Genomic DNA, 13,321 nt, shown 5'->3' with positions numbered 1-13,321 from the left:
TATCAATACTGTCATTAAAACACAGAATGGGAGCTCGAAACGGCATGTCAGGCCCAAATCCCACACTCCCTGAATGGTTGGTCATCCTTTAGGACTCAAGCAGTGCATGACTACAGAGGCGCTCACAGAGGCCATCTGCTCACTATCTGCCCAGTCAGAGGGAAAATATATAAAATCCCCAACAGGGCTGCCTCAGATATTATAATATATATATATATTTTATATATATATATTTATATATTTTAATATATATATATATATATATATTGTTATATAATATAACATCAAGTTAGTCTTCTCTCTTGTTTTTTTCTTTAAAGACAGTAGTACAGATAGAGATCTATTGTGTCATATTGATAATATGTAATATAATGTGACATCAAGACAGTAGAAAACATCTCTAAATAAAATAATTAGAAAATCCAATGATTAGAACTAAATAAATAAGATTCTCAAGCACAACAACAATAACAGAGTATTTATTTGAATGGTATATACAACATATTAAAGCTAAGATTTCTTAAAACTACTGACTCAACTTCATATTTAGCATTGGCAAAAATATGAGCACAGATATAAAATGTGTCCAACACAGTTGCATCAACTGTGAAACCATACTGATACAAAAAAAAAAATCAATTGGGGCAGTGATGTGTGTGTGTCTATGTGTTTTTGTTTGTTTGGGGGGAGGTGGGTAATATTTGGGTGAGGCACACTTCAAAGCAGTGCACTCTTGGTGTATGATAGCAAACACAGACTCTGATTGAAGAGTGTCTGCATGGAAGTCCACGTCTCCTCCATCTTCTCAGAGACTCTGGAGGCTTCCTCCACCAGCTCTGGCTCCTGGGAGATCAACCTGAGGTGCAGCTGAAATGAGAGAAACACATTATTTGCCCATAAATGGCAACTCCTTGTGTTATGTTCCCTTACCAGGCATACACTCAGAAACAACATTACTGTTGAATCATTGTTCTTGTTCTTTGAGTATGCACGTTTGGATTTAAATAGGAATTTATGCACTGAACAAAACAATATCTTAAAGACACTTGCATATATATCAAACACAATTCAAACTCAATAAATCTTTCCTTTCCATTTCCAATCATTACTGATTCTCTCTCTCTATTACATCATACTATTGTTCTTTCTCTTCAATCATAACATTTTGCCTCCATCTGCTGGCAGATAATGCAAGTGAACACCTGCATCTACTGCTACCTGAGTCAAGAGTAATACGTCACATTGCGTTGTTCTATACCTGTGTAGTAAGTCTGTTATTACATAGTATATTACATAGTAATTCAGTAATTGCTTTGTAATTTCATAGTGATGATGTTGGCCATTTTTAATCGCTACTAAAAGTGGATATGGGAATAGTCCCTATTCCTCTTATTATTCAATACCCAGTTATTAGCCTGTTCCATTACCTTTAGGAAGAGAGCCAGGTAGGCCTGTGCCAGATCAAAGTCTCTCTTGGAGTCCAGCATGCCGGCCACCATCTTCAGGAAGCCTGTGAGAACAGGGATATCTCCGCCCATATCTGGGGCTAGGCCTCTAAGCTCAGCGTCAATAGCAGATGGGCCCATCTCCTTCAGCAGACTCACAGGGCCGTCATCTGGAACGAATGACAATGCTGAATAATGGCTGCAGTTGCATTTACCAATGTATGTTAAAGTACATCTTTAGCACTCTGAGATTCTTTTTGAATTAGAAGTGCAATACAAATTAAATGCATTATTATTATTATTATTACATCAGCAATACAAAGTTGTGTTGAGAGAAAATAAAGTACAAAATTAACACTCAGGTTAACTAGACATGGCAGACTGAGCAGTGGCCTTAAGTATTATGATTCTGACCATGCCCTAGGACCTAGGTGCAGAGTATCAAGGTGTTGAGTATCATTGCGGTGAATCACCAGCCGAGTTTAGATTCAGACTTACATTTGTTGCTGAGCAAAGCGGATTCTAGCTGGCGGTAGAAGTGGGACTTTTGTGCCAGCACTCCAAAGTTCACAACTCTTGACTGAAGAAAAAAGTCAAAAGAGCAAACATGATTTCCCACAAACCTGCAAATATATATATATTACAGCTTTTCTCTTACTGAATTCAACTCTAGTCCTGGATTCACTTTGTCTGCCCAACTGCCCAAAAGCATTTGGCTCACCCATACAGTTAGGCCTTAAAGCTTAGGCACTCTTGCCAGATACAAATAATGAATGAAAAACCTCAATGTAACCTATAGATACGAATTGCACAATTATTATTATTGTTATTATTAATGCATTGTTTTCTCTTTACTCAACCCGCTCACCACCCATCTGCCTTTCATTCATACAATATTTCATGAACCTAAACCCATCCGCCCCTCGGATATAACCGCAGAGACAGCAGGTTGTGAGTCAACCCGTGCATCACTAATGATCATGTATGTACAGAGCTGTATTAAAGACGCATTGCCCTGGCCTGGTGCCACCACTGAACAGTCTCTTACCTGTCCTGCTTGGTTCGGGTCTTCAGAGGGGGCGAATTGGGGCATCAGCCCTGGAATGGTGGGCATGAAGAAGGGGGCCGCCTTTGGAACTTTGGGTGGCTCTTTGGGTTTGTTCCGTTTCTGTACGAATGATAAAACAGCGACAACGTAATTAATAAGCATTATTATTATTATTATATAGTCAAGATTTGTTCCATGTGCTTCCATAGTGACAGTGCACACCTTGATAATGTCCAGGTGAAGCAGGTTCTTCCAGCGGGAGTCTGGCAGGAGAGACAGGGTCACCAGCTGCTCGTCCAGTTGCTCCGGAGAGACATACTCGATCATCTCAGAGTTGTCTGTGTCCTCGTCCATCTCTGCCTCCTCATCTGCAGAAACAACTTCTACCGTTAGCACTTTGGAAATATGACCCTTCATCATGCCCTTGCTCTGCTCTGCTCTGATGACTACGTCGACATTGCAAAATATATATATATATTTTGAATTATGCCTATTGCCATATTGTCTAGTGCTGCAATGTCAGGAATCGAAGCTCATTACTTGTGTAATGTGACGTAACAATAAACTTGAAACCTCACTGTTTCTCATTGTAAGGTAGTTACTGTATAATATCCTGCCACTCTCACCATGTTTGCTTTGTCATTCATATACAATTCAGCCTGATAAACCTACTCCTTTGGGAGTGGGGGAGGCAGGCACACAATTTGTATAACAGTAGTGTTATGACACTTAAATGGCGATTACATAATGGCTATAAACAAGGTCCTCAACTAGCTGTCCTCATACTAAATATCATGCATAACATTTTTTCTAAAAATCTGTTTAAATCTACAGAGCTGCCCATGTGAGGGTAGTCCAGTCCAGATGGTGTGGGGGCTAGGCAGACAGTAAGTGTGACATGCGGACACAGTAGGCGGGTCTGTGGGTTGGTACCTTGGCTGGGGCAGGTTCCTGGCAGCATGATCACTGTAGGCTCATAATCTGCAGGCAGGGGGCGTAGTGACACCATGCTGCACAAGGTGTTGTTGGACCTGTACCACAGAAGAACACCTGATAGTGACGCCAATGAATACTACCACTGAATACGACTAGTATTAATACTACTAACAGCACATGTGATGTTTATACAACAGCGGGACACATTGAATCCTTAAAACACCAACGAATCACAAAACAGCTTAAAAAATAACAGGTACAGTAGGAATCACATACAGTTTGTTTGCAACCCTGCAGTCTTCCCTTGAAGTCGGTTTCCTCTTACCATAAGCATATTCCCAAGTTATCAACATGGGAGGAGGCCAAAAAGTCCCCAGTGGGTGACATGCTGAGACTGACCGCGGCAGCATCTACCAAGAAGCAGTCGACAAGGCTAGGCAAAAAAAGAAAGGGTGAGAAGTGAGAACATGACCAAGTCAAAACGATTGGCTGGGGATTCATTTCAACAGCACTTGAAAGAGATTACAATCATGGACAACACTTAGACATCTAGATATGGCTCCTCAGAATGAGAGCAAGTTAGCCTCTCACACACCTTGATAAAGGTCATCTCCTCATCAGTGTGGTGAGTGAAGAGCCATGTTGACTGTATAGCCATGGCTGCTAAGGGGCTTCGTAGTAATGTCATAATAATTCAGTAATTTCAGTAATTTCTGGACCAAGATACAATACACCAGTAAACCTGATAAACAAGTTCAAAGGGAGTGGGATTGGTCATACCAGCCAGTGGGAAGGTCCCATGTCCTGATGGTGCAGTCCATGGCCGCCGTTATCAACCAGCGGCCGTCCGGGCTGAATGCCTGAGAGGAAACATCACAAAACAACGTTCTCATCTTCTAGGACACCTCACAGTGAGAACAAAATGTAAGCTAACATTTATTGAGGGACAAAGAACAGCTGACATTTCAGTGTGTAAAGCCTTCCTCAAAGTGTGTCCGCTGCTAAGCTAAAAGACTCACAATCTCTCTGTGGCGTGTGTGTGCATGCGTACTGGCTGAGATCACTTTAACATACAAAAGTTCTGTGCGTGCAGTGGGTAAAGCTGATTTCCTGAACCGAAGGACGAATACGTAAACCATTACACCCCTAGTTATCCAAGTGGTTTTTTATAGCATAATCCTAGTTACAGTTAGCTGTAAATACACAATACAAATGTATTTGAATAGCGCTTAAAACAATTAAATTATCACTAAGTGTTTTTAAAGGAGACCTATTATGCTCTGTTTTTTTTGCTGAAAATACCACTCAGATTTCAATCTGAAGGCATTGTAGCATGCCTCTAAACTCTGTTTCAGTCCTATAGCATCCGTTTGGAAATGGCTAGTGAATGAATGAATGCTGTTTGTTTTATATTTGTATTTGTTTGTCATTGTTCAGTTCTGAGGGTATGGGAATGTGTTTGGGGATTGTTGAGGGTGGGTCTTTGAATCAATTAGAACATGCTTGTTTATTAAGCTTAAGACACTGGGCTTTGAGCACCAGCTGGCCATAGCTGGCCTTGGCACGCACTGGCACCACTGTGGAACCTGGCTAATGGGCAACACATGTTAGCCCTGAGAGAGAGAGACAGAGAGAGAGAGAGAGAGTGAATGAGTGAGTGAATGAGCGAGGTTTGCTTTGTACTCACCATGTCATTGATCTGTCCTCGATGGCCAGAGAACTTGCGGACAATCCTCTTGGTCTCCATGTCCAGGACATTCAGCATGAAGTCGTCCAGGGCTATGGCCAGCATTCCACTTTTTCAGGGTCAGAAAAGCCTTGAATTAGATGCTACTCTACTGCAATAGAATTACCAAGTGAAAAAACAACAATCAAGGCTCAAGCCAGAATCACTGCAGCTGTGTAGGCAGCACTCTGGTCTGTAGTAGTGCTGTCCCAAACGACTATTTTTCTAACGATTAATCTAGCGATTATTTTATCGGTTATTCGATTAGTCTAACGACTAATTTATCGGTAAGTCTAACGATAATTTTTGTACTGTAAAAAAATAAAAAAATAAATAAAAAATTTGTCTCCACCTCACTGCTATGTTTAACTTGAATGCCAACATGGCCATTTAGAAGTCTGTCCATCACCACAACACATAGCTAGCTAACGTTACTCTCGCTGCTATGTTATGATTAGCTAAATTGATGCTAACGTAGCATGCGAGCTACGAGCTAGATAACGTACAGTAGGTGCTCGCACCACAATGACAATAGGCTACCGTAGCTAGCCAGCTACATAGCTAACGTTACTAACACCAGAAGACAAGACATACGAACTGTGGTGAGCTACATTGCTTGTGTAACATTAGCTAGTAGCTATCCATTTTCACTCATACACTTAATTGTCTCGCCTGGTAAAATAAAGGTTAAAAAAAAAAAAAAAAATCCTTTTTTTTTTTTGCGACTAACCGACGCATATTACGCTAACCGACGTATTGACGTAGTCGGTGACGTCGACGACGTCGAATAATCGTAACAGCCCTAGTCTGTAGGCCTTTACCTTTATCAGGCCCTTACCTGTCTCTGTGCAGGTGTGTGGTAGCGGGAGAGGCTCCCAGGTTGATGGAGTGGATCAGCTTCCTGGATTTGAACTTCCAGATCTTGACCAGGTTGTCAGCTCCAGCGCTGACAGTCAGCTGGTTGAGTCCATCCACAGACACACCACGCACTGGCCCATCATGGGCTAGGGAGACAGGACAGGAGAAGCTCAGTGTATACACACAGTCATGACACTAGGACCTGTATGGCCATTCACATTGCTATTATTGGTAACATTTACAAATCTAGATAAGGCTCCTCAGTATGGTGAGTGAAGATGACTGACTGTATAGCCATGACTGCTAAGGGACTTTGTTGGATGTCATCAGTCACTCTAGACCAGGATAGGATACACCAGTAAACCTGATAAACAACTTCAAAGAGAGTGGGACTGTGGGTTCCTCACCTTTGTCCTCTCCATAGTGACCGCGATGGATGCCAGACTGCATGTTGTAAACATCGACGTGTCCAGATGAGAGCGCAACCACAACAAAGTTACCGCACGATGTGATATCTACTGCCTGCAGGGGGGTCCAGAAAATGGGTGTCACAACATGATGGGTGTAGCTTTTTGTGTGTGTGAGCGACCAGTAAAAAGTTGTATTTCTTTACCGTGGCATGGACGTTCAGGGCGCGGTTTCTATTGAAGCGCTCAGGCTCCAGCTTGTATGCCCCCATTGTGGCCTTCTGATAGTTCCAGGTAGTGGTGATCAGGTAGCCACGGTGACAGGCAACTATACTGTCCCAGTCACTCTGACGGGCGCACTCTACCGGAGGAATACAGTCATATGAAAACAATGTTCAATATTTTAAAAAGCACATTCAATGGCGAATGAATATGCTCCTAAAAATATTATAGTGATTTGAGAGTATTCAATCTTAATGTCTTAATGGGTTTTGAGGCAAAATAATATTCAACATACCTGAGGCAAAAGTTGTGATTGCAGGAAGCTTCAGTTGATCATACCTCAAGCTTTTCTTTTTAGATTTCTTCTTGTGGATTGAACCTAGACATATCATTTGGGTGATTAGGAAATCATTTCATCAATACAGTCATGTTGACTTTCATAGTGCTAATATGCACAGGTAGTAGTCAAATAAAGTATTTATAGCCACACAAGAGAAAGGAAATCTTACCATGTCCTAAACTCTTGTTGAATCTCTCATGGACAGTGGAGAAAGACTGCAGAGTGCCATCTTGACCTAAGAAAAGGTTAAGAGTATATAAGAGGGACATTCTTGAATATTCAACATCTACAGTTACAGTAAACAAAGACATTTGTTAACATACAATGACATTTTCCTTATACAGCAGTTTTTGCACATAACATGTGGTGTGATTTAAATACAGGAATTCAGAAATACAGGACCACATGCTTTAGCTCAAATCTCCACTTGATGGGTTTTAACTGGAAATGCACAACCCACAATGTCCAGGCTGAATCTCACAGACATACCAGCACTGAGAAGCTGGTGGCCATTTTGGCCGTGATGCTGGATCTTAGTTGGCGGGGCACTGTGTCCTGAACGGCTCCTGAGAAGGCGGCCTCCTCCTCCTGCCGTGTCGAAGATCCAGACCTGTGGAAAGTGACTGATCAGTATACTAGAACATCAAGAAATAAATGAAAAACTGATTTTTTCTTTCCCACCATGTTCTCTCTCAAGAGTGAGCGAAATAATGAGGGCACTCTCACCCGAATGGCGTTATCAGCCCCATTGGTGATGAGGAGAGGCTCGCCGTGAAGGAATGTCAGTCCAGCAATAGCTGTGCTGTGGGCATCTCTCATCTGACACACAAGCTTCTTCTCCTCCAGATCCCACAATCCAATGTGTCCAACAGGACTACCTGCAGCCATTACTGGATGGCCATCTATAGGAGAATGACACAACAAAATGTACATCTTTAAGAACTGGAATGGAAAAAACCTACATTCATATGGAATAAGTGTCACACACAACTTTGAGGGATTTGTTGCAACTTCTGACTATGCTACATAGTGTTTGGAAGGTGACGTCACCTGTTCTGAAGGACAAGGCCGTGACAGGGCCCCAGTCTTGTTGGAACTTCATCATTGACTCATCGAACTTGATGTTGTGGATGATAATATGACCGGATGAGAGGCCGACCCCCACAACGTCCACTGCTGGGCTCTGAGGGAAGATCAAAGGAGTGAGAGGAAAGCTACAGTATGAGCTGGGCAGGAAACACTCGACTGATTAGCCAGACAGATATCCAGAGCAGTCCAGAGTCTTAATATCCACACATCATCAATTCTAGCAATCTAGTGTGCAGCGGATAATACTTAAAGGGCATGTTAAAGGTGTTTATATTAGATGCAAGTTAATTACGTGTTTGTATGAACAGACCCTTCATAAGCGTCATGAAAACTACAAAAAGGTGAAAGCGGCACCATTACCAACCTGCTGTAGCACTGTGACTGCTGATGCCCATCCAGGAAAGGTGAAGAGTAGTTTGCTGAGAAATAAAACAACTTAATTAAACATTCACAACTATATGGTTCTAAAATACAGTAGCACACTGTAATCAATCGTCACACATACTTGGATTTGACATTCCAAAGCTGAAGGCCTCCTTGGCTGCTCCCAAACAGGATTTTGTTCAGGTAAGTGCTTGGGTGCATTACAGCAGACACCTCAAATGACGCTTTGTCGAATGTTATCTGCAGGTATTCCTCTGGGGGACAAAAGGGAAACGATCAGTATCATGCACAGTGCACATCATAAACACTGGCTTGATTAAATAACTAATGCATATTATAGATTCATATAATATGCATATTATAAATTCTTAGGCAAATCTGGTTTTGGAACAGATCTTATGCATGACAGCAACAACAAAAGAAAAAACATGAACTGTTGGATCTGGATGCAACACAAACCCTCTGACTCGACGTCCCAGATGATGACTACATCGTCCCTGTCCACAGAAATCACGTGATCCCCAAAAGGCAACAGGAGGTGAACGTCAGCCCCATGACCCACGTACGTGTGGACGACCTGAACAGAAGCAACATTCCACAGGTGGTTTGTTATAATAACTTTGTTCTCTCACATCCAGTGTCATTCTAATGTCAGAAACAGTCCTAACCATTTAATAAATAATCAATACATCCTCTGAATACGTGTGGGTGAAATCTACTTTGTTACCTCTTTGTTCCTGGCAAATGCTGTTACTTTTCTCCCATTAGCTACATAGATCAGCATTCGATCAGCTGCTACGCATGATATGTCCTCTGGAAGTGCGTTACCTGAAGTCAGAAACATGTCATAAATCAGGGGTAGCCAGTAGCCCACAATGCACCTGTTCACAATGGTCATTTCTTTCTTTCAAAGGAAAAAAAGTCAGTCACTGTCTTTTTATTGTGGTAGTGGATTCTTTGGAACACTATACTAATACTGGCTTGGGCCCCTCTTTGCTATCAAAACAGCCTCAATTTTCTACTTCATGGCATTGATTCCAAGATGTTGGAATCATTCCTTTGAGATTCTGGTCCGTGATGACATGATTTTTAAGGTGCACTTTCAAGCTGTGAATCTCCCGTTCTGCCACATCCTAAAGTGTTCTATTGGATTCAGATCCGGTGACTGGGAAGGCCACTGAAGAACACTGAGCTCACTGTCATGCTCATGAAACCAGTTTGAGACAACTTTTGCTTTGTGACATGGTGCATTATCATGCTGGAAGTATCCATTTAGAAGATGGGTACATTGTGGCCATGAAGGGATGCACATGGTCAGCAACAATACTCAACTAGGCTGTGGCATTCAAGCGATGATTGATTGGTATTAACAGGCCCAAAGTGTGCCAAGAAAACATTCCCCACACCATTACACCACCTGAATGAATGAGAAGGTGTACATGTGTTCCTAAAAGTGTTAGGTGAGTGTATAATGCCTCAAATATCACACCCCTCATGAAATCTTTGGTGCCCCCCAGAATGGGAACCACTAGGCTACATTATATTATAATAGTGTGTAAAGTATATGGCTACAATTAGATAACACTAGGCTACTGTATGTTTTATGGATGTGCACATGGAGTTCTACTTACTGACAGCAACGATTCCAAGCTTCTTGACCTGCAACATCACAAATAGCTGGCATTACTAAACATAGGCCTAAATGGATCGTGCAATGAATGTCAAGAAGAGGAGATCAACAGTGACAGTGTAGTGAAGATCAGTGACTAGTATTATCTTTATATTTTCATTTGGGTGCTCTGTGTATAATACCATATAATTATACAATTAGTATACAGTATGCACACACAGACACAACACCCACATTTAAATGTACAAACAACATTCAAATAGGCGATATAGCCTAGACCAGATAAAGATAGAATGTTTGTACAATGTTACATGTTACAATGTTGTACATATGTGTAACTACTGTCTCAGTTTCATGGATTTGATCTGCTAGTAGTTGCCATACCTAGCTACATAGGATGTGGCAAATGCACAAAAGTAAACAAACAACTACAGTATTTGGCAATCTACAACAATCATAATTTACATTTCGCAACAAAGGCACTTACATTGTACGTGTGGAAACAGTTTCCCACTGCTGTCACAAGGTAGAACTCTCGGTGTTTCTTATGGTACCGCACCACGTGTGAGAGGTGATTCGAATATAGTCCCAATGCTCGGAACCCCGAAAATATAACACTACCCTTTTTACTTCCCACAGGCATGTTTAAATTATGGTGTACATCAATCAACGATTTCTATTAACTCGTGCAACTCGTCTTGTACTAATTAGTTATTTACTAAGTTATTTCACAAGGGTCGTGCTTGCCTGTGTTTTCATGAACACACTGTGTGTTACATTAAAATGTGTCCGATGAAGGTAATTTAAGGAATCTTTAGTTCCCCCAAGAATTACAACCACAGGTTCCTCTCACCACTTGGTAATACAGGGTCGGTGTTGCCGTTTAAATCACATTTGCAATGGAAAATCTCCATTGATGATGCTTTTTAGTCTAGGTTTATTGTTGATCTGCGTCCATGAAACCAGCCCACAAAGTAGTAAGACAAAGTAAAATATTGTTAAAACTTTAATAACATAATTAGAAACAATAATGTACAATTGGCATGGTAACAAATATTCTTATTGATTGATTGATTGATTGAAAACTTTATTAGAAGATTTGCAGAAGTAGGTACATGAAAGTACATATTACATACAAGGTCAACTAACAGGATAAAAACCCAAGAAAGCCACTGGCTTATTTCAATTGGGGTCCTTGATTCTCAATTCATCGTTACAAGTAAGACAGACAAAACAAACTTGTACTATCTACAAGATAATACAGACAAATAACTAGTACTATCTACAAGATAAACATACATCCATCATGGGAAGAACAATACAACAAAGCATAAGGTATGTACAGCGGGTAGGACAGGTGGGGACATACACCACAGGTGGGGGCGGGGGACAAAACACAAAGTATGTACAGTGAGGTGTCTGTCTGTCTGTCTGTCTGTCTGTATGTCTGTCTCACACACACACACACACACACACACACACACACACACACACACACACACACACACACACACACACACACACACACACTATAACTATTCTTCAACATTGTTGTTACAGCAAGAGACTAATTTGGATGATTTTCTACATACATTATAATGTCCATTATAAGAAGTGTGATACATACAACCCTTTTTTTTGATTGATTGAAAACTTTATTAGAAGATTTGCAGAAGTAGGTACATGAAAGTACATATTACATACAAGGTCAACTAACAGGATAAAAACCCAAGAAAGCCACTGGCTTATTTCAATTGGGGTCCCCCTAATATATAATTACACAAAAACGATGACACACATTGTATTTTTTATTTTAAAAATTTAAGGAGAAGAAAGGAACAGAACAGGGTTTATCCTAGGATCAAACAGATGTTTTTGTATCTCATCCTGTGAGGTTTGCAGATATAAAGTTGGACCAACAGTCAAAAAAATTACAAAAACCTATTCTTTGCTTCTTGTCCGGCTTTCCCTTTTTTTCACATTTTGGAACCTGTGAAAATCAGAAGCCTATTAAATTCTATGCCTTTGTTATCTGAAAATATGTCAAATGCATGTGGAAAACAGATAAAACATGTCCAATTAATGATAATAATTGAGGACAAGATATGGAATAGATGAAAGATGTTCCAGATGTTTCAGTTACTCACCTGAGAGATTTTCTTCGCCAGTTTGCACCGTATGGCCCTCAACTCCTCCATACCTCCACTGGGACAGTTAGACCATTTGAAAATGCATGTTGGCTGCAGAATGAAATTAAATGTAAGATGGAGTGAGTTACTTAAAAACATTTTGAAATTAAGTCAATGAGAGGGTTTGAATTGCTTACCTTTCTCTGCAGCTCCCTTCTCCCACAGTTATGGTTCTCCTTCAGTGCCTGTAGAAGATAGAACACAAGTGTCTAAAACCTCCACATTGTGAGATGGCAATGATTATTTATCAATGATTTCTGAAAACAGGGCTATGAAGATGTATGACACCCAAATAACCACAACACTTACAGTCATGTTATGTTCTAGACTGAATTCATGTATAGCAGTCTCCTGCATTTCTCTGAGACAGTCTGCTGTATTTCTTGACAGGCTGTTGTCTGCAGAAATACTCCTCACAAGACATACTGCAACAGCCAGAGTGAAGTAACCTGGAAAGGAGGAATTATATTCAAAGACTAATATTACAATTAAAGATAGTGAACAGTATCTTGGAAATCTGTCAATGAGAGATGTATCAAATTATGTAAAATTGCATCAGTTACCAATCAAGTAGAACTTGCTCATCTTTGTTTTATTTGATCTTTGATTTGAAAACCTTATGGTGATCCAGCAACTTTTATAGTCCCTAATCACCCACAATTTCAATGTGTAGTCAAAAATGAATTTCACATAAATACATATTTTCACATAAAATAACTCACAATATGAATCACTGTTGCATGTAGTGTAAACTTGCAAATATCTGCATTACCTAATTTTCTATTCCACACGCACATTCTCTGGAAGATTACAACCACAGATCAACATCATCATCATCATCATCATCATCATCTAAAAAACTATTTTTTTACTTTAGACAAATGAAGTGTCTGTTTGTCTTGGCAAGCCATCACCTTTCACTTCTGGCACCTTCCCAGCACACATAAAGGTTACACATCTTTTATCAGTCCATTTACCTCCTTCTGGTAAATCCCCTGATATATCTCACCTCAGAGCTGATAGCTGATGGCTTCCTCATTTCATGGG

The 13,321-nt window shown here is 40.6% G+C and overlaps 1 protein-coding gene across 1 annotated transcript; it reads right to left on the bottom strand.

Moving 5' to 3' along the window:
* Positions 1–495: 495 nt before the first annotated feature.
* wdr36 (WD repeat domain 36) lies at positions 496–10,776 on the bottom strand. Its single transcript, XM_080528628.1, has 23 exons — positions 10,573–10,776; positions 10,087–10,114; positions 9,183–9,283; positions 8,915–9,032; positions 8,577–8,709; positions 8,436–8,490; positions 8,033–8,165; positions 7,709–7,884; positions 7,472–7,592; positions 7,152–7,217; positions 6,938–7,021; positions 6,627–6,781; positions 6,421–6,535; positions 5,994–6,159; positions 5,117–5,225; positions 4,210–4,289; positions 3,755–3,862; positions 3,427–3,524; positions 2,716–2,861; positions 2,494–2,613; positions 1,944–2,025; positions 1,428–1,615; positions 496–867 (listed from the first exon to the last, which is right to left on the bottom strand). Exons 1-23 carry the CDS (start codon positions 10,726–10,728, stop codon positions 718–720), a joined length of 2,688 nt encoding a protein of 895 aa, XP_080384754.1. The 5' UTR covers positions 10,729–10,776; the 3' UTR covers positions 496–717.
* Positions 10,777–13,321: the final 2,545 nt, after the last annotated feature.

Source organism: Nansenia antarctica (assembly GCF_963989245.1).
Source record: "Nansenia antarctica genome assembly, chromosome: 4".
Lineage (NCBI taxonomy): Eukaryota > Metazoa > Chordata > Actinopteri > Argentiniformes > Microstomatidae > Nansenia > Nansenia antarctica.
The sequence above is the reverse complement of the archived record's forward strand: the minus strand, read 5'-3'. Positions and strand labels throughout refer to the sequence as shown.